The 21,830-nt window shown below is 44.9% G+C and overlaps 1 protein-coding gene across 2 annotated transcripts in view; it reads left to right on the forward strand.

Annotated features, from left to right (window-relative positions):
* Positions 1–3,705: 3,705 nt before the first annotated feature.
* The window catches only part of PWWP2A (PWWP domain containing 2A), a 43,632-nt gene continuing 25,507 nt past the window's right edge, over positions 3,706–21,830 (forward strand). The window contains exons 1-2 of one of the 2 annotated variants that reach the window (XM_040345229.1): positions 3,707–4,871; positions 5,271–7,253. In XM_040345229.1, coding sequence (XP_040201163.1) covers positions 3,736–4,871; positions 5,271–7,253 — 3,119 coding nt within the window. In that variant the 5' untranslated portion in view covers positions 3,707–3,735. Of the gene's footprint in view, positions 7,254–21,830 lie in introns of both variants that reach the window. The other variant, XM_040345228.1, reaches the window with a different exon arrangement.

The following is a 21,830-nucleotide window of genomic DNA, read 5'->3' on the forward strand; positions in this document are numbered from 1 at the left end:
CGTGCCGCAATGCATACTGGGAAATGTAGTTCTTATATAAACGAGCCCTGGAATCCAGGAAGTGAATGAGAGAATGCAATGCTGGCAGCACTCATATGTCTATTTCCCAAAGAAAACCTCTGCAGCAATGCTGGCAGCACTCTTACGTCTATTTCCCAAAGACAACCTCTGGATATGACACTGAGCATGTGCACTCAACTTCTTTGGTTGACTATGGTGAGGCCTGTTCTGAGTGGAACCTGTCCTGTTAAACTGCTGTATGGTCTTGACCACCGTGCTGTAGCTCAGTTTCAGGGTCTGGGCAATCATATAGTCTAGGCCATCTTTATGTAGAGCAACAATTCTTTTTTTTAAATCCTCAGAGAGTTCTTTGCCATGAGGTGCCATGCCGAACTTCCAGTGACCAGTATGGGAGAGTGAGAGCGATAACACCAAATTTAACACACCTGCTCCCCTTTCACACCTGAGACCCTGTAACACTAACGAGTCACATGACACCGGGGAGGGAAAATGGCTAATTGGGCCCAATTTGGACATTTTCACTTAGGGGTGTACTCACTTTTCTTGCCAGCGGTTTAGACTTTAACCACTCAAGACCCGGACCAATATGCAGGTAAAGGACCTGGCCATATTTTGCGATTCGGCACTGTGTCGCTTTAACTGACAATTGCGCGGTCGTGCCATGTGGCTCCCAAACAAAATTGGCATCCTTTTTTTCCCACAAATAGAGCTTTCTTTTGGTGGTATTTGATCACCTCTGCGGTTTTTATTTTTTGCGCTATAAACAAAAATAGAGCGACAATTTAAAAAAAATATATATATATTTTTTACTTTTTGCTATAAAAAATACCCCCAAAAAAGATATAAAAAATCATTTTTTTCCCCTCAGTTTAGGCCGATACGTATTCTTCTACATATTTTTGGAAAAAAATCGCAATAAGCGTTTAACGATTGGTTTGTGCAAAATTTATAGTGTTTACAAAATAGGGGATAGTTTTATTGCATTTTTAATAATATATATTTTTTTACTGCTAATGGCGGCGATCAGCGATTTTTTTCGTGACTCCGACATTATGGCGGACACATCGGACAATTTTGACACATTTTTGGGACTATTGTCATTTTCACAGCAAAAACTGCTATAAAAATGCATTGTTTACTGTGAAAATGACAGTGCAGTTTAGGAGTTAACCACTAGGGGGCGCTGTAGGGGTTATGTGTGACCTCATATGTATTTCTAACTGTAGGGGGGCGGGGCTGGGCATGTGACGTCACTGATCGCCTTTCGATATATCAGGGAACAGACGATCAGTGACATTGCCACTGTGAAGAACGGGCAATCGGGTCCGCGGGTCCCGCGGTCACGGAGCTTCAGACCGGGTCGCGGGCGCGCGCCCTCGACCCACGGCTGGGCACTTAAAGGGGACATACAGGTACGTGCCTGTGCCCAGCCATGCCATTCTGCCGACGTAAATGTGCAGGAGGCGGTCCTTAACCACTTCAAAACCGCACGCCGTCATATGACATCCAAAAAGGGGATCTCTTATCCCGGGTGGACGTCATATGACGTCCTGTACTTTGTGCGGTGATATCTAAATGATGCCTGCACCTAGAGGCATCATTCAGATATCATTTTCTTCCGATGGTGATCCTGTGCACCGTAAGAACGATCATAGCGGCGGTTCCGCCGCTTGATCGTTCTTATAGGCGGCGGGAGGGGACATCCCCCCCTCCCGCCGCCATCCGGTGCTTCTCCGGGCTCTCCCGTGCCAACGGGGGCCTGGAGAGATGATCGCTGTCCGGCGGATGTGAAGCATAGAGATGACTGGTGACCAGATGGTCACCAGTCATCTCTATGACCGTCGGAGGCCCAGGCGCGATGTGATGACGTCACGCCCGGGTACCCGTAAGTAAACAAACCGCAATTGCGGCTAGTAAGAATGAGATCTGTGAATTTTTTTCTCACGATCTCATTCTTTCCAGCCTGGAGGAGAGATGTGGGGTCTTATTGACCTCGCATCTCTCCTTAAAGAGGACCTGTCACACACTATTCCTATTACAAGGGATGTTTACATTCCTTGTAATAAGAATAAAAGCGATCAAATTTTTTATTTTTTAAAGTGTAAAAAATAAATAAATAAGTAAAATAAATAAATAATTTAAAACGCCCCTGTCCCCGGTAGCTTGCGCTCAGAAGCGAACGCACACGTAAGTCCCGCCTATGTGTGTAAACGTTGTTCAAACCACACATGTGAGGTGTTGCCGCGTGCGTTAGAGCGTGTGAAAAAATTCTAGCACTGGACCTCCTCTGTTACTCTAAACTGGTAACCTGTAAAAATGTTAAAGCGCCGCCTATGGAGATTTTTAAGTAACGAAGTTTGGCGCCATTCCATGAGTGTGCGCAATTCTAAAGCATGACATGTTAGGTATCTATTTACGTAACATCATCTTTCATATTTTACAAAAAAATTGGGCTAACTTTACTGTTTTGTTATTTTTTAATTCATGAAACCATATTTTTTTTTTACAAAAAAAAAGGGCGTTTGAAAAATGATTGCGCAAATACCGTGCAAGATAAAAAGTTGCAATGACCGCCATTTTATTTCCTAGGGTTTCTGCTAAAAAAAACATATATAATGTTTGGGGGTTCTGAGTAATTTTCTAGCAAAAGAATGATGATTTGTACATGTAGGAGAGAAGTGCCAGAATAGGTATGGAGGTGGGTTTTAAAGCCCGGTATTGAAGTGGTTAAGTGGTTAACGGCTGTGTGTTGAGCTATTTTGAGGGGACAGAAAATTTACATGGTTATACAAGCTGTACACTCTCTACGCTACATTGTAGCAAAGTGTAATTTCTTCATTGTTTTCACATGAAAAGATATAAAAAAAATATGGGTGAGTGAGGGGTGTGCTGACTTTTGTGAGATACTGTATATTGATTGGTTTGCGCAAAAGTTATAGCGTCTACAAATGATGGGATATTTTTATTTTTTTACTACGGTAGTAGTAAACGGCGATCGGCGACTTATAGCCGGACTCGTTGCCAAAGAAACATTTATAAAGGGGAGGAGTTAGTAAGATGACCACGCCCATGTGGGGGGGCACCAGAAATATTTCTGCACCCAGGCGCCTGTGACCCGAGGATCCCCCCTGAAATTATTAAGTGTGTTAGCGGCAGAATTACCAGGTCATAATAACGGAAACAAATGAAAACGAATGCAGTCACCACATTTTAAGACTATTAATCTGCAATATAGTATATTTTTGTTTAGGGTTGAGATACATTTTATTGGCTTACATTGCAAAATTGTAAGTTGTCTTTATATATTTGAACACATCCAAACAGAACATATACCTGAAGTGTTACTGGCCACGTATTATTTTTAATAATGATCTGACATTGCCTTATAAAAACACCAAGGCCACGCTACTTCCATCTGCTGCATTACCGCTGGCAGTGGCTGACTTGTTGCCTAGTAACAAGACCAAAAGAGAATGCGCTTGATTGACTTTTCCCCCGACCAATAGCCTTACAAGTTGTTTTTGACTGACATCCGTTCTCTCCTAATACTGACTCCGCCGACATCCAATCGGATGCCAGCTTTCTTTTTACCTTGGGAAAGGCCATTGGGGGGCGGGCGTGACGCTCTTCAGCCAATGAAGAGCCGACTGGCTTTTGACAGACGTCGGCTGGGTCTAATCGGAGGCGGCTGTCGATTTGCCGAGGGCGGGTGCTATGGCAATCTCCCAGGACGAGGAGGCCGAGGATCGATACGCGAACGAGAAAATGGCGGCCGCGGCTGGTGCGGCTGGCTCGGGGGAGGGAGGAGGTGAAGCCGAGCCGGACAGCGATCCGATTCCTGGCGAGGAGAGGTCGTCGGAGCTCGGTGGTGTCCCGGAGCAGCTCGGCCCTGAGAATGAGCCCTGTCCGCTTGAGGGGAGCGAGACCGGACACGGCGGAGAGGGGCTGCGGCAGCCTGGGGAGGAGGCGTGTGCTGGGCCTGACCGGGCAGAGGGAGCCTCACCATGGCCACCAGATATGGGCGGCCTGGCTGCTGTGGAGCCTTCAGAGATGGACACTGGAGACTGCAGAATGGGGGAGTCTGCCCTCCTCTCCACTCAGGAGCAAGAGGAACCTATGCAATTGGGGATGGACTGGCCCTCAGCCCCCTGTCATGGAGCTCCACCATCTGTAGACCCTGTCTTATTGGAAGCTGGTGAGGAGATGACCTCTGCTGAGGTGGTGCATCCCTCTAATATAGAGGAACACATATCTACACCTTTGTTGGTTCCCTCAGAACTAGAGGAGGTGAAAGCTACATTGTCACCTCTCCAACCCATGATGGAAAAGCCAATAGATGAGGGATGCCCTTCTGCACCAGGTTTCAGTGGCCAACCCACTAACGACCCATCTTTCCCGGAGCTGCACATGGAAACAGATGGTGAGACGGTTTTACTGGAGGTAAGGAACCCTTCAGAGCAAAGAAGCCCAAGTCCATTACCATCGCAGCCTACCCCAGTTCTAGAGGAACTGAGATCTGCATTGTCCCCCACCCCTGTGCTAGAGGAACCAAGATCTGCATCTTCTCCCACCCCTGGATCTTTGTTGTCCCATACCCTTAACCTTGAGGATCCAAGACCTACGTCATCTCCCACCCTTAATCTTGAGGAACCGAGATCTGCACCATCTCCTACCCATGATCTTGAGGAACCAAGACCTGCATTGTCTCCTACCACTTTTATAGAAGAACAGAGAACTTCGTCGTCTCCAACCCCTGACCTAGAGGAACCAATATTTATGTTCTCTCCTATTCCTGATCTAAAAGAAGCAAGATTCACAGCCTCTCCTACCCCTGATCTAGTGGAACCAAGGTCTACAGCCTCTCATACCCCTGATCTAGTGGAACCAAGGTCTACAGCCTCTCCTACCCCTGATCTAGTGGAACCAAGGTCTACAGCCTCTCCTACCCCTGATCTAGTGGAACCAAGGTCTACAGCCTCTCCTACTCCTGATCTAGTGGAACCAAGGTCTACAGCCTCTCCTACCCCTGATCTAGTGGAACCAAGGTCTACAGCCTCTCCTACCCCCGATCTAGTGGAACCAAGGTCTACAGCCTCTCCTACCCATGATCTAGTGGAACCAAGTTCTACAGCCTCTCCTACCCATGATCTAGTAGTGGAACCAAGGTCTACAGCCTCTCCTACCCATGATCTAGTAGTGGAACCAAGGTCTACAGCCTCTCCTATCCATGATCTAGTAGTGGAACTAAGGTCTACAGCCTCTCCTACCCATGATCTAGTGGAACCAAGGTCTACAGCCTCTCCTACCCCTGATCTAGTGGAACCAAGATCTACAGCCTCTCCTAACCCTGATCTAGTGGAACCAAGGTCTACAGCCTCTCCTACACCTGATCTAGCGGAACCAAGGTCTACAGCCTCTCCTACACCTGATCTAGCGGAACCAAGATCTACAGCCTCTCCTATTCCTGATCTAGCGGAACCAAGGTCTACAGCCTCTTCTGCACCTGATGTAGCGGAACCAAGGTCTACAGCTTCTCCCTCACCTGATCTAGTGGAACCAAGGTCTGCAGCTTCTCCCACACCTGATCTAGTGGAACCATGGTCTGCAGCTTCTCCCACACCTGAGCTAGTGGAACCAAGGTCTGCAGCTTCTCCCACACCTGAGCTAGTGGAACCGAGATCTTCTACATTGCCTCAACCCCTCACCCCATCTGATCTGGTGTTTGCAGATGCCCAAATAAAACTAGGGGTAGATTCAGAATTCCAGCAGCCATCCATGCTGGAGAATTTTCTTCAAGAATCTGGACTTGAAGTCCATGGTGCACAGGAGAGATCACCACTGGAGGTACAGTGTATAGAGGATTCTGCCCCTATGAAGTCAGTCTTGGATCCAGCTGCTGAGTCAGTGTTAGAAGTAGAGGCTATGGACACGCAGGGACCAATATCGGAGGTGGTATTGCAGGTGGAGCCCGAACCTATGGAGTTTGCTCTTGAACATGAGCCAGCTCACAAGGTTGTATGTCAGGTACAAGAGCCTGCCTTGGAAGTGATGCATACATCTGTCCCTGAGGTTGTGTCACTTATAAAGGACTCTCATGAGATACAGGAACCCATGTCCGAGTTGCCACTTCACGATTCAGAGCCTTTTTCCACTGTGGTCAGCTCCGAGCCTGAAGTTGTATTGCATTTGCTGGAAAATCCCTCCATAGAATGCGTTGTCCCTGGATCAGTAACTCATTTGTCAGACTCTGTTCCTGAAATTAGAGATTGCAAAGCAGTTGCAAAGACTGTAGAGACAGTATGTAATGCAGTCCATGAATCTAGCAAAGCAGGCCTTGATCTTTTTGCGGCCAAGATGGAGTGTGTGCCTGAACCATTACATAAGAAAATACAGCATGAACTAAGCACCGTTTCTGTAGAGGAAAAGGTACTTGCTTTAGGTGTTGCTGAAATTAACCAAGGAGTGCATCCTGTAACTGAACAATGTACTGAACTTGGGGTGGAAGTAAAGCTTTTCTTACAACCTGTCCTAAAGACGTTGGAGGAAGGGCCAAATAAAGAGGACTTAAGTAGTGGTTTTCATATAGTATCCCATAGAACAGAATTAAAATCGGAGGAGACCTCCCTGCATGTGGTCTCCAAAGTAAAGTCTGTTTTGGAACCCGGGAACGTTCAGATGTCCAGTAAAGTGGCTCTTGTGGAAACAGAGACTCAAGCAGACAGTGCAGTCACCACACAACTAAAATCTTTGGAAAATGAACTGGACTCTAACTGCATTCATTTTGATACTGAGCCTAGCATAGAACCTAATTTGAAATGCACAGAAAAAAGGTCCATTGCTGGTGATGTTGACTGTGACCTGCTTTCTAGGGACGCTAACCAAGAACTTAAATCTGTAGATAAAATGGATACCAACCCAGAATTGGACCACCAGCAGGTATCTAGGATTGCTTCTGAGGCTGCACAGTTAAATGACTGTAGTGAATGGTGTCTGGAGGAGTCCAAGCTTTCCCCCATTGATCCTGTCATGGAGGCATGTTCAGACAATCGCGATCAATACAAAAGCCCTCTTGCTGTACCAGAGCAAACTGTTGCAGTTGGTGGCATTGCTGATCTCTCACCTGGTTCAGAAGTTCAGGTCACGCTTGATCACATCATTCAGGATGCGTTGGTGGTTTCCTTCCGCCATGGAGACAGAATCTTCTCAGGGGTTCTAATGGATCTGTCTAAAAGGTATGAAAGGTATCTGGAAGCTTGCTTTTAGGTTAAACTATTTACTTTATATTTGGGCAATTTGAAGAGGAACTTCATTCTCACACCCTCCCACTGTTGTGTTATTTGATCTATATCATTTATTTTTAAACCTTTACTTTTTTGTGCACCATTGTCAAGTCACATACTCGCCTGTCCAGCGAATCCAGCATAGTCCCAAGGCAATTTGCTGTTCAGGTGATCTGAGCTCCCTTCTGTGTTTGTGGCTCTCTTTTAGTCATTGGGAGCTGTCTGTGTTTTTTTTCAGGTTCAGTCAGATGGTACCCAATGACGTGTGCAGTTCTGGCCACTCTGTGTGCCTCTTGCAATACGACTAGAATATCCCAGGAAACTGTTGGAGCCAGGGACATGTCGGTCTCACCTAGATGAGAATGGCAGTGAGGGCGATGGGCTGAAATTTTAGGAAAAAACAGCAGCGAGGAATGGGTTGCAGTGGATACAAGTGTGTAATTTTTAGACTGTAAGTCATCTTTAAAAATGAAGACTTTTTACTATATATATATATATATATATATATATATATATATATATATATATATATATATATATATATATATATTGAAACGTTTAGGGCCTGCTTGCTGTCCAAAAACTGTCAGTGCACTGTAGTTGACTAAGGTTTCTTCGGCAAAGTTTGTGTTCATTATTTGCAGGGAATGATTCTGTGTACAGACCTGGCAAATAAAGTCACTATGTTTGTAACAAGGGTGAGGTTACCCATTAACAAATTAGTTTGCGTGACTAATACACATTAAAGGGGAGTTCCACCCACAATTTCACTTTTTAAATATAAATACCCCTGTAATACACAAGCTTAATGTATTCTAGTAAAGTTAGTCTGTAAACAAAGGTCCGTTTTGTTCGGTTGTTAGAGCATTTAGATAGTTTATAATCTAGAAATAGACCGTGGCCATCTTAAGTGTGGGCATCATGAAGCCAGACTGTATGACTTCCTGGATTTCAGCTTTGCATATCTTGCACATGCTCAGTGCTGCACAAGCAATGTAATAGGTTTCAGTCAGGTTTGCAAGGACTACTGGGAAACATGATGCCTATCCCAGAAACCCTTGCAAATAGCCTTGTGACTTAATAGCCTAGGCAAATAAGGAGGAGGAAGTAATGGACTACAAAATAAAGGTATTTACAAGCAACAAATTAAATAAAAATTGTCCATTCTGAACACTATGAGATTAGGGCGTGCAGCACAGACAAACATAAAAAAATGGGTGGAACTCCACTTTAAGGACTTGTTCACACCTGATATGGTGGGACTGCATTGGCCTGCTATTCCGGCGTAGTTCCCCTAAAAGACTAGGCTAAATGACTTGTATCCTCTGTGCCCGGGTTACACCACTGCCTTTACTATGGTGTGTGTGTGTGTGCGCTGAAAAAATACAGCAGGCTTTACTCCCTTTTTTTTTTCCAGCACAATGTGAGGCAGTCAACTGCAGACAGATGGGGTAGTAAACATTGCACCCCTGTTGCATTCAAGGGCAGTGCCGCCGCCGACCATGACCCATTAGAGTGAATTTGGCCACTCTGCAACAGTCATGTTCAATGCATGCAGTGCGGTGGTGCCACATATCCACGGGCTGCTGCTAGTGCAAGCTTAAGCGAGCCAGTTCCTTTCCATGTATGGGCAGGCTGGTTGTACCCAAGCCAATCTATGGTTTGACTTCAGTGCGACCAGCCTGTAGTGTGTTTGGTGTTTTTTGTGCAATCACTGCCGGTGGCTACAGCTGCAAGCAGTGATCATTGTATTCTGACAGCTGGGAAACCAGCCTATGTCTCTGAATACAGTTTCTCTGCAAGAGGGATTCCCTCACCAACGCTAAAAGCCCATTCACACTAGAATGCAGTTCGGGAAAGCAGCATTCCTGTGCGGCTTCCCCCCCCCCCCCCCCTGCATTCAATTGCACTGCCCTTTCGAAGGGGGTCGGTGTAAAGTTAAAGCGGATGTCCGCTGAAAAAAAATATATAAAAAGCGAGCAGCTACAAATACTGCAGCTGCTGACTTTTAATATCAGCACACTTTCCTGTCCTGGAGTCCAGCGCTGTCCGCAGCAGAGGACGAGCGATTGCTCATCACTCTGCTGCCCCCCCCCCCCCCCGCCATCCTCGGTGAGGGAACCAGGAAGTGAAGCGCTCCGGCTTCACTGCCCGGTTCCCTACGCCGCATGTGCGAGTCGCGCTGCGCCTGCTGATTGGCTCCCGCTGTGTTTTGGGAGCCGAGTGTTCCCAGAACACAACGGGGGGGGGGGAGGTGACGTCCTGCCCGCAGTCTACCTGCAGACTGTGTGGCCGGAAGTGGGTGAAAATACCTGTCTTTGGATCGGTATCTGCACCCCCCTCCGGTGTCAAATGTGACACCGGAGGAGGGGGGTTCCGATCAGCGGGAGTTCCACTTTAGGGTCACGAATGAAATTCTTTTGCCCGCACCAGATTGTATGGTAAAGTATGCATGCACTACTTTTGGTGTGTCATTTCAGCCCATTCAAAATGAATGGGGCTGAAATCGCACTGCATAGATCTATATGTGAATCACATAGGAACTCCTAGTGTGAATTGGCCTTGACTGTGTTGATAGGGGGGCGGGGGGTGAAATTTTCTTTCCTTTAACCCATGGTTGAAGGAAAGAAGATTGTATAATGTATTGTCTAAAGTTTGCAAACTACCTCTGTGGACCACTTATCTTTTTAGTTAAAGGCACAACTTTATTTTCAGTTAGATGGATTCCAACACCTTTCATGTGTTATTGCTATCTGTGTCCCCATTAGGAAGATTTACCCTCTTTGTTTGTCCTGTTTTATCATTTAAAGTGAAAGTAAAAGAAAATACCAAATTTTGGGTTGTCCCCAGAAAAGTAACAAAGGGGAAATCTTTTAATGGGGACACTAGTTCTGGTGATCTGGGGGGGGGGTCCCCAAGCATTTACCCTACTTTGCAGGGATTCCTTCTCACTTCCTGTTTGGTTATGGGACAGGAAGTGAAGGAAGATTTCCACAAAGCACACAGGTGGCAAAAAAAACATGACGGGTTATAACCCTTCCCTCCTACTCTATCCAAACTAAGTAAAAAAAAGTTTTGCCTATAGTTCTACTTTAATGCCGCGTACACACAATTGGTTTTCCTTTCGGACGGAATTACGCTCGAGCTTGTCTTGCATATGCACAGTCACACCAAATTCCACCCGTCAACGCAGTGACGTATGATGAGCCGAGATCAATGAAGTTCAATAGGCAGTTCGGCTCTTCTGCTTGATTCTCGGCATGCATGTTTTTTTTGCGCGTCTGAATTCCATACAGACTAACGGTTTTTCCGCTAGGAATTTTTTCCATCTAGGGAAAAGGGAGAACCTGCTCTCAAACTTTTGCTGGCGGAAATTCCGACAGAAAAAGTCAGATGGAGCATACGCACGGTCGGAATTCCCATCCAAAAGCTCACATCTGACTTTTTCCGACGGGATAACCGATCGTGTGTACGTGGCATAAGAGTGACCATACAGTCTGTTGAGCTCCTGCTGCTGTTGTAGCAAGGGATCTGGTAAATGTTTTTACTGCTACCCCAGGCATAAAGGAATACTTAAAGTGGTTGTAAACACTTGCAGACAACTTTAACCTACAGGTAAGCCTAAGGCTTACCTGTAGGTGCAGCAAATATCTCCTAAACCTACAGGGTTTAGGAGATATTTGCAAAAAAGACTGCACCAATGTCTACAGCGCATGCGTGCCGTAGACAACGGCGCAGGCGCACTGAGAGTGCCGTTAGTTAAGGCAATCATGACGCCACTGTGGCTTCGGCCAATCGCAGCGCCGGAGCCGTGATACCCAGGAGGTCACTTGGGTATCACGGCGGTGGCGGAAGAGAGGAACGAGAGTCGCGAGGGCTTCAATCTCAGGTAAGTAATTCATAATGAGCTAGTATGCTATGCATGGTGCTGCTTTAAAGCCTCATTCACATGGCTGTAAAAATGTTAGTGATTATTAAAGCAAGGAACAAAAGTTCCTGTGTAATGATCAGTAAAAAGATTATAGTTTTTTTAATAAAATTGTCCCCTTTTTGTCAGCGCTATACATGTATACGCTTGTCCTCAGATGTAGATTTTTGGTTACAGATCTAAATGCAGTGCATGTTTTACGCACCTGTGTGAATGTCTCCATTAAAATAATGGAGCTGCTTTTAGATCTGTAAATGAATCGGAGGTACAGGCAGACGGTGTACTTAGTCTGCTGATTGGTTGCATTGCCTTACAGATCTCCAGGGGAAAAAAAAATACACATTTCTTTACCTGCAAAAAGGTGTAAAAGTTGAACTTGTCCTGTAAAACAGTTTTTTGTGTGTGTGTTTTTTTGTCATGTAAATGAGGCCTTAACCTGCACAAAGATATGCTTGTTCTGCTGCAATTTGCAGCTGTCATGAAATAGTTAAATATTCAGATCTCTTTTTTTTTTTTCTATGGCCTGAGGTCGGCAAGTTCTGTTTTAAAGTGGTTGTAAAGGCAGAAGTTATTTTTTTAATGCATTAAGATAAAACGCCTTCTGTGTGCAGCAGCCCCCCTGACACTTACTTGAGGTCCCTCTCTGTCCACGAGTGTCCCATCCATTCTAGATCCTCCTTCCTGATTTTGGCTGAGACGCGGCAGCCGTGCCATTGGCTGCTGCTGTCAATCAGTCAGCTAGCCAATCGGAGGAGAAACGGGGCTGGGGCTCTGTATCTGAATGGACACAGGGAGCTGTGACTCGAATCGGGTGATCCCATAGCAAGCTGCTTGCTGTGGGGGCACTAAAGAGGGAGGAGCACAGAAGAGGGAGCCGAGAAGAGAAGGATCCGGGCTGCTCTGTGCAAATCCACTGCAACAGAGCAGCTAAGTATACCATTTGTTATTTTTTTATAGAAAAAAACCACAAGTCTTTACCAGGGCTGTGGAGTCGGAGTCGAGGAGTCGGAGTCGGGGGAAATTTTGGGTACCTGGAGTCGGCAAACAATGCACCGACTCCGACTCCTACTAAATTTAGATTGGAATCAAAAAAAAAAAAAGCAAGTTTAAATGTCCCAATTCACAAAAAGTTATAATTAATGACTTCTCTACTGTAAGAATAAAGACCAATGCATGCAGTTCCTCACGTAACCGCAAAACGAACACGTTAAGTGACCGTGAAGAAGCATGCTTTTCATGTGCTTCACTATATGGCACGCAACGCACAATTAGGAGCTGCAATACTTATACTTTCCATAGTGTTGTGTTCTGCTTTTACAGGGAACGCATGTTAGAGAACCAGTAAGTGTCCAAATAAAAAAATTCCAACAGGAGTTTTATAAAGCACTAAAAGAAGTTGAAAAGTATGATCGCTCATCAAAACTTACTGTTGAAGAAGCCATCCTTGTTTATCCAGAGATCGTTAGTGATGTGGCCAGAATAGTTACTGCAATGCCACCCACCCAAGTCAGTGTCGAAAGATTATTTTCAGCCCTAAAAATAATAAAGTCTGACTTAAGAGCCTCTATGAAAGAGGATCTGGCAGAGGCAATTCTCTTCCTTAGAACTCTACATTGAATTGATTTGCATTTGCTAAGCCTAGAACTACATTTCAAGATTAATATAAACCATTTCTAGGTTTTACAGATTTTGTTTTTGGTTCATTATAGATAAGCTTTGTTTTTGTTCTAAAACAACCAAATAATGTGGTTTGTATTTTTGAACTGGTAAAGATCCTGTTCCTGATGTTTATGCCTGCTGCTACTATCCAGCCACTTGATTGTTTTCATTGTGTTTGTCTTTTGCTTAAACTGTGCAATACAGTAGACTGTTGGCTTCCCAGCCAGTAGTCCTGTGGTAGGTTGCGTTTCTTTCCCTCAAGGAATGTATAAAATACATTTGCATAATAATACAGAGGAGTCAGAGTCGGAATTACATAAAACTGAGGAGTCGGAACATTTATCTACCGACTCCGCAGCCCTGGTCTTTACAATCACTTTAAGGTGGTGGCTCTGGTTTAGGGCTTCATTCACAAAGGTGGCTTTCGGTAAGCAGTTTCTCCTCTTGCTGGTGTATGAAAGTAGCTCTATGCACACAGTGTAGGTTATTTACGAAAGGCAAATCCACTAAGCACTATAAGTGCACTTTCAAGTGCAGTCGTTGTAGATCTGAGGGGGACGTGCAAGGAAAATAAAAAAAAAAACAGCATTTTTGCTTGCACGTGATTGGATGATAAACTCATCAGAGCTTCCCATCAGATCTCCAGCGACTGCACTTACAAGTTGCAGTGCAGAGTGGATTTCCCTTTAGTAAATCAACCCCAGTGTGTTTGAACGTCTGTAGCCAGCTTTTGTATCCTGTACAAATCAATGGGCAGTGCTGCCGCTACTCGCATGCAACCCCCTATCTGAGCAGTTAAATGCATTTAGGGAACTTGACCAGCCTTGAACGGAGACAATCCTCCAATTTTGTGTGTACCATAGCACATAGTGCTGCTACATCCTGAGGTGGAGTTTAGCTGCCTCTTACCACAGCAGCCTATCCGCCCTCATTTGGTCTAGGTGACTCTGCATTACTTAGAACCTGGCCATAAGGTGTTCTTAGGCAGTGGCTATTTGGACCTGGTGCGACCCTGCTCTACAAGGCACATAGAGGAGGGCGTCTTAACATTTTTTTTTTTTTTTTTTTTTTTATTGCAGCAAAAAGGGGCATAGTTGACCTAAAGTCAAACTTGAGATCTGCTTTAAGGGCTCATCACGGGTATAGAGGCCTGTACAGCGTGAACGGTCATTTCCAGAGCTGTGTGCAGGCAGCCTTTGTTAGTAAATGGAGGCAGTGTGCATCAGGGGCTGTGCATCCATCCCTGCTTGCCTGTCAAACATGAATATGTGGGTGGAGTCCATACAGTTGTTGTCTCCATTGACTGACACTGGCTGCCTGCATAAAATCTATACAAACCAGCTGTACAGGCCCCTGAGCCAGAGTGAGTGACCCCCTAATACTCAATTTCACATCTACCTAAGCCAGGGCTCGACAAATCCCGGGCGCCAGGTCGCCATGGCGACTAGAAATAGGGTCCTGGCGACTTGGCTTGGATGGGGGGGGCAAAAAAAAAAAAAAAAAATTTTATTTTATTTTTTTTATTTTTTTGTGGGCTGGCACCATCTGTTGGTGAGCCGTTGGTATTACAAGTTATTACCACCAGATGTGAGCTGGCGCCATCTGGTGGTGGCCGTTGGTATTACAAGTTAAGCATTACAAGTTAAACAGCAATTCTAATGTAATTTTTCACTATTTTCACTGCCATCTTCTTCCCTCTAATTAGAACCCCCAAACATTATATATATTTTTTATCCTAACACTCTAGAGAATAAAATGGCGATTGTTGCAATACTTTCTTTCACGCCGTATTTGCGCAGCGGTCTTGCAATCACACTTTTTTTGGGAAAAAATTACACTTTTTTTAATTAAAAAATAAGACAACAGTAAAGTTATCCCCATTTTTTTTTAATATTATGAAAGATAATGTTACGCCGAGTAAATTGATACCCAACATGTCACGCTTCAAAATTACGTCCGCTCGTGGAATGGCGTCAAACTTTTACCCTTTAAAATCTCCATAGGCGACGTTTAAAAAACTCTACAGGTTGCATGTTTTGAGTTACAGAGGAGGTCTAAGGCTAGAATTATTGCTCTCGCTCTACCGATCGCGGCGATACCTCACATGTGTGGTTTGAACACCGTTTACATATGCGGTCGCTGCTCACGTATGTGTTCGCTTCTGCGCGAAAGCTCGTCGGGACGGGGCGCGTTTTCTGGCTCCTAACTTTTTTAGCTGGCTCCTAGATTCCAAGCAAATTTGTCAACCCCTGACCTAAGCATATTTTATACTAACCTACAGTAGTCAAGCTTGCTTTGATGTAGGTTGTCCCAGTTTGGCATACACTATGCAAAGCTGGCATACTTCAGAGACTTCCTTGCCACCAAAATGAGATTTGGCAATTGTACTGTGAAGGGAATGGCTGAATCTCTGGTGTTTCAAGAGAGAAGCAGAAGCTCATTTAGGCCAGATCCCTGCAGTTCAGCATACAGGCCACATTGCAGTGCTGTGAAGCCAATTACGTTAGGACTTCAGCAAATATTTGGTTCTCTTGAAAATGAAACATGCTAAGTCAGTGGCAATCGTGTCTTTTTTACACAGATGCTGCTGTGATTTTGACAATTTTTTCTTTTTTGCTTGGAAAGTTAGCAGGAGTACATTGTAACCAGTGCAGGCTGTGTGAGTATTTTGGGACCAGGTCAGGGTATGTCATCTCAACATGTAAGGTAAATAAGATCCCTGCCTGAGCTCATTTATGCTCAAGAAAGCCTTATTATAGAGGAGCTCCTACAGAAATAAATAAGTCAAATACTCTAGCTGCTGACTTTTAATATGACGATACAGCAATCCACAGATTTTTCATTCGGATGCTACCGCCGCCATCTCCACTAAGAGAAACAAGGAGTGAAGCCTTGCTTGCTCCACAGCCACCCTCCACATGAAAGGGGGGCGAACTTCTGTCAAAACCACGTACCCCCCCCCCCCCCCCCACAAAAAAAAGTGCTAAATGTGGCAGCAGAGGGGAGAGGCGGTAGACAAGCAGAGCTTCCCCTTTTGGGTGGAGCTCCATTTAAACCATATCTACAAATGTGTATCTGCTCTAACTCAGATGTGTATTTCAATACACCAATTTGCACCCAACATAGAAACTTCTGTGTCTGGTGGAATTTCCAAAGAGAACCAGTCACAATTAAGTTTATGTAGGAGTCTTGCCTAGTGTGCATGCTTGCATATATGATGCTTCAGCAGGTGTATCAAGAGGTATAAGGTGACCTGAAGTGACAGTAGCTGGCTTGTCAATCGCCTGGCTTCATTTATCCCCCCCCCCCTTCTGAGTGTACATTGTGGGGGTCAGGCACTTGACAGGCCAGGAGCTGTACTTTTTTTTTTTTGTTCTATTAAAGCCTGCAGAGCATTGCAACTGCGATCAATGTGTTGCTGATACAATGCACACGCTTCTGCATTGTTTTCATCCCAACTCCAGGTCTGTTTATGAGGCTGGAGGAAGTAAGCAATGGATTTCAAGTGGTACTGCACTTGTGCTGGCACATTCTACGAGTTTCTCTAGAATGTTCCCATTCACAGATCCCTGTAAATGGATGACAGCTGTGTGGGCAGAGAAACGCACAGCTAAGGATGCTGCATAAAACCCCATAATTCAGGTAAGTGGGGGTTGAGGAATGCACCCCAAATATAGTGTCGAGGAGTTAGAACATCGGTCAGGTTTTTTATTGCTGGTTATGCCGTCAATAGCGAGATTTGCCCACTCGCCAGAACTGAACCTGAGGATAAATCTATAAATTTGAGTCATTACCAGAATAGGAATAGAGGGAAAATCTCTGATGGGGAACAATTGTTCCAGTAATGACTGATGGAAATGTTCCCCTCTGTAGAGCTTTTCCTCTTGTGTCCTGTTGTGTACAGCAGTGGTTCTCAACCTCAGTCCTTATGTTTTCATTTTTTCTTTTTTTTTTCTTTACTTTGCACAGCTGCTTTAAATCAATATCAATGTCATGGTATTGATAAGAGCTATTTTATCTAAAGGAAGTTCCCCCAACAGGCCATGTTTTGGGTATTTGAGGACTGAGGTTGAGAACCACTGGTCTACAGGACAAGAAGTTGAAGTAAGGTCAGGTTTTTGATCACACCAGTCCTCCGGTCTTGGAGGTGGCGTGGGAAATCTACAGCATTGGACTGATGCTTCATCTACCTAAGGGAGTATGTAAGTTTTATTTTTATTTTTTTAAAATTGCACACTTTTTAAATGCTTCTTATTACCGTATTTATTGAGGTATAGCGCGCACCCCTAAAGTTGCAGCGGATTCCTGTGGAAAAAAGTTTTTTTGTACTTAGTTTTGGTGTCTTGTGTGGCGTCCATCGGCGGGTCCGGCGTCCGTCTGCGGCTTCAGGTGTCCTCTTCGTCGGGTCCGGCGTCCGTCTGCGGCTTCAGGTGTCCTCTTCGTCGGGTCCGGCGTCCTCCCCGCTCGTTTCCCGCGCCGAGTTTGAATACTGCGCCGACATATACAGAGCGCAGTACACTCGTGTATTGTCGGGCAGGCTCGGCAACTCTCGCGCTGACGTCCTGTACGTCCAGGACGTGAGCGCGGAAGGAGCCGAGACTGCCCGAGTGTACTGCGCTCGGTATATGTCGGCACAGTATTCAAACTCGGCGCGGGTATCGGCGTATACCGCGCACCCACGATTTTGCCCTGATTTTCAGGGCAAAAAAGTGCGCGGTATACGCCGATAAATACGGTACATTTATGGCTGGTTGTACATTAATTTTCTTAAGGCCATCAGTTAGCCCAGTTTTTGTTTTTGCTAGAAAATTACTTGGAACTCCCAAGTGTGTGTGTGTATGAGACCTTAGCGAATAAAATGGTGGTTGTTGCAATATTTTATGTTGCACTGTATTTGCACAGCGGTCTTTTAAATGCATTTTTTTTTTTTGGGGGGGTTAAATGATTAATGAATAAAAATAAACAGTAAAGTTAGCCCAAATTTTTTTTTGTATAATGTGAAAGATTTTACGCTGTGAGAAATCGTGATCTGTATTCTCATTTTGGCCAGAATCGTGCAGCTCTAGTTGAGATTCATATGGGCAGCTGTATGGGCTCTGATGTTTTTACATCTAGCCTTCAATGCTTGGGAATGAGTCTTTCACCAGACAGTAGCAACGCACACATGCAGAATAACTGTGGCCTTCACTCAGAATGACCTGAAGGTAGAGCTGCACAAGTAATCGTAAAAAAAAAATGCAATCTCGATTCAACCACCCACACAATCTCTATTGCAGAGTTTCCCGATTTCTTTCATGTAACAAGTGTAGAGACTTCTCTGTTCACTTTGGCAGTCTGCCAAGTTTTTAACATCTGTGCTATTAGATAAGTAGAAACATTGTAAAGCTTCCTTCTTGGATCAAAGGGATACACTTCTGTGTGTAAATGCAGGAAGTTTAACCACTTAAAGTCTAAACATTTTTCTGACACTTGTTTCTTACAAAGTTCAAATCATAATTTGTTGCTAGAAAATTACTTGGAACCCCCAAACATTAGTTTATTATTATTAACCACTTAAGGACCGGACCAATATGCTGCCTAAAGACCCAAGGTGTTTTTACAGTTCGGGACTGCGTCGCTTTAACAGACAATTGCGCGGTCGTGCGATGTGGCTCCCAAACAAAATTGGCGTCCTTTTTCCCCCACAAATAGAGCTTTCTTTTGGTGGTATTTGATCACCTCTGCGTTTTTTTATTTTTTGCGCTATAAACAAAAATAGAGCGACAATTTTGAAAAAAATGCAATATTTTTTACTTTGTGCTATAATAAATATCCCCCAAAAACATATATACATTTTTTTTTTTCATCAGTTTAGGCCGATACATATTCTTCTACCTATTTTTGGTTAAAAAAATCGCAATAATCGTTTATCGGTTGGTTTGCGCAAAATTTATAGTGTTTACAAAATAGGGGATAGTTTTATTGCATTATTATTTTTTTTTTTTTTTTTTTACTACTAATGGCGGCGATCAGCGTTTTTTTTTTTTTTTTTTTTTTTGTGACTGCGACATTATGGCGGACACTTCGGACAATTTTGACACATTTTTGGGACCATTGTCATTTTCACAGCAAAAAATGCATTTAAAATGCATTGTTTACTGTCGAAATGACAGTTGCAGTTTGGGAGTTAACCAAAGGGGGCGCTGAAGGAGTTATGTTTCACCTAGTGTGTGTTTACAACTGTAGGGCGGTGTGGCTGTAGGAGTGACGTCATCGATTGTGTCCCCCTATAAATGGGATGACACGATCGATGCAGCCGCCACAGTGAAGAACGGGGAAGCCGTGTTTACACACACGGCTCTCCCCGTTCTTCAGCTTCGAGGACCGATCGCGGGACCCCAGCGGTGATCGGGTCCTGAAGCTTCGGACCAGGTCGCGGGAGCGCACCGCGACCCACGGCTGGGTACATTTACAGGACGTACCTGTACGTACATGTGCCCAGCCGTGCCATTCTGCTGACATATATATGCAGGAGGTAGGTCCTTAAGTGGTTATAGATCTAAACATGGCATATTTGAATATGACACGCATCTGTAACAATTTTAAACATTTCAAATTGAAAGCCATAGAGCATTTCCACCTGTGGTGGACACTGTGTAACAGTATAGGTACTTGTAAGGACATTCCCATAATCAGCGGTTTGTCCTAGCCACTGTGATTCTGATTACTGTATTGGGTTGGTGTCATCGGGGTGTGTGGTGTAGCAATTGGACGAACTGCCTAATGATGGCGGCTTGCTTCTCCACTTGTATGGTGTCTGCTGCACAGCCACACAGCACTGTGGTGGAATGGATGGAGGGACTGGGGGGGGGGGGGGAGCAGCTGCAGAATACCTACTGTAAGTGCTGTACTATTTTTATATGACTTGTCCAGTATGGTTTCAAGGCTAAGGCTGCATTCACACCTTTGGTGTACAAAATCGCGGCGCCAAATTGCAGCGTTTTGTACCGCGATTTGCGGGGACAAAACGCCGCGATTGTGAATGCAGCCTCACCCCCTCTATGGAGATGGTTCACATCTCCTATGCCGAACGCCGAAAGCCTCCTGAAAAAAAGGTCCGGGACTTTTTTCAGGCGGCAGGCGTTCGGCGTGGAGATGTGAACCATCTCCATAGAGGTGCATGTTAAATCATCCCTCCAGCTTCTCGGGGCTGCAGCGGCGTCGCACTACAGGCGTATATACGCATAGGTGTGAACGGGGGCTAAGGTTGCCTGCTTCTAGGTCTGTAAAATGAACCTGTAATTTGCTCATCTAGGGAAAAGTAATAGGTCTGCTGGAAAGTGCATTCTTCACTGTTACTCTGTGCTTGGCTGCCAGAACAGTAAACTCTCCAGTACTTCCAGGTATGAGGTAGTGCACATGATTCTTTCCTCCCACCTGTGCATTGCTGTTTCATAGAGCAACACTTAGCCAGGCCTGAATGCTGTCACTTTTTTCACCGTGAATTTAACAGATTTAGGGGACTGAGGATGGAGAGAGGCTCCTTCTGACTCAGAACTTACACAGATCATGTAGGATGGGTGAACAAGGCAGCTATAAAGCAAATGAAAGGTTAGTATGCGCAGCAAAAGAATTATCCAGCGAGCCTGTTTACTGAGAATGAGCAAAATACAGGTTCTCTTTTAACATTTGCAGAATTATGAATATTGAGAATGTCGAGAGCTCTAGATTTCAGATTTAGCCACTTAAAGGGGTTGTTCAGGTTCGTCTTTTATTTTCTAAATTGGTTCCTTTAAGCTAGTGCATTGTTGGTTCACTTACCTTTTCCTTCCATTTCCCTTCTAAATGTTTTTCTGTGTTTGAATTTCTCACTTCCTGTTTCTCTTCAGTAAGCTTGCCCCCATCATCCGAGCGGTGGAAAGTAATTTAGAACAGCTTACTGAACACCTTACCGAGGAAGAACAGGAAGTGAGAAATTCAGACCAAGGGGGAAAAAAAAAACCATTTAGAAGGGTAATCGACGAAAAAGGTAAGTGAACCAACAATGCACTAGCTTAAAGGAACCTATTTAGAAAATAAAAAAATGAACCTTTACACCACCTTTAAGGACTCGAGCCTCTTTCTGAGATTTGTTGTTTACAAGTTAAACTTTTTTTTTTTTTTTTTGCTAGAAAATTACTTAAAGCGGATGTGCCATGGGAACAAAATATTAAAAGCCAGCAGCTACAAATACTGCAGCTGCTGACTTTTAATATTAGGACACTTACCTGTCCTGGAGTCCAGCGCCGATCGCAGCAGAGCACGAGCGATCGCTCGTCACTCTGCTGCTCCCCCCGCCATCCACGCTGAGGGAACCAGGAAGTGAAGCGCTGCGGCTTCACTGCCCGGTTCCCTACGGCGCATGCGCGAGTCGCGCTGCGCCCGCCGATTGGCTCACACGCTGTGTGCTGGGAGCCGAGTGTTCCCAGCACACAACGGGCGACAGACGGGATGTGACGGAATGCCCGTCTTTTGCCCGTAGCGTGTGGCCGGAAGTGGGTGCAAATACCTGTCTTTAGACAGGTATCTGCACCCCCCTCCCCCCTGAAAGGTGTCAAATGTGACACCGGAGGGGGGGAGGGTTCCGATCAGCGGGACTCCACTTTAGGGTGGAGAACCGCTTTAATCCTTCTTTTATTTTTTATTTTATTTTTTTTCTTCTTCTAACACTCTAGAGAATAAAGTGGCGGTCGTTGTAATATTTTGTCACACCATATTTGCGCAGCGGTCTTACAAGCGCACTACAGTGAAAACTGTAACGTTGGCCCAATTTCCATTATATATATTATAAAAAAAAATTACAGGTTGCATGTTTTTAAATTGCAGAGGAGGTCTAGAATTGTTGCTCTCGCTCTACCGATCGTGGCAATACCTTACGTGTAGTTTCATCACAGTTTTCATATGTGGGTGCTGCTCGCGTTTAC

This window comes from Rana temporaria, chromosome 3 (assembly GCF_905171775.1).
Source record: "Rana temporaria chromosome 3, aRanTem1.1, whole genome shotgun sequence".
NCBI classification, from domain to species: domain Eukaryota; kingdom Metazoa; phylum Chordata; class Amphibia; order Anura; family Ranidae; genus Rana; species Rana temporaria.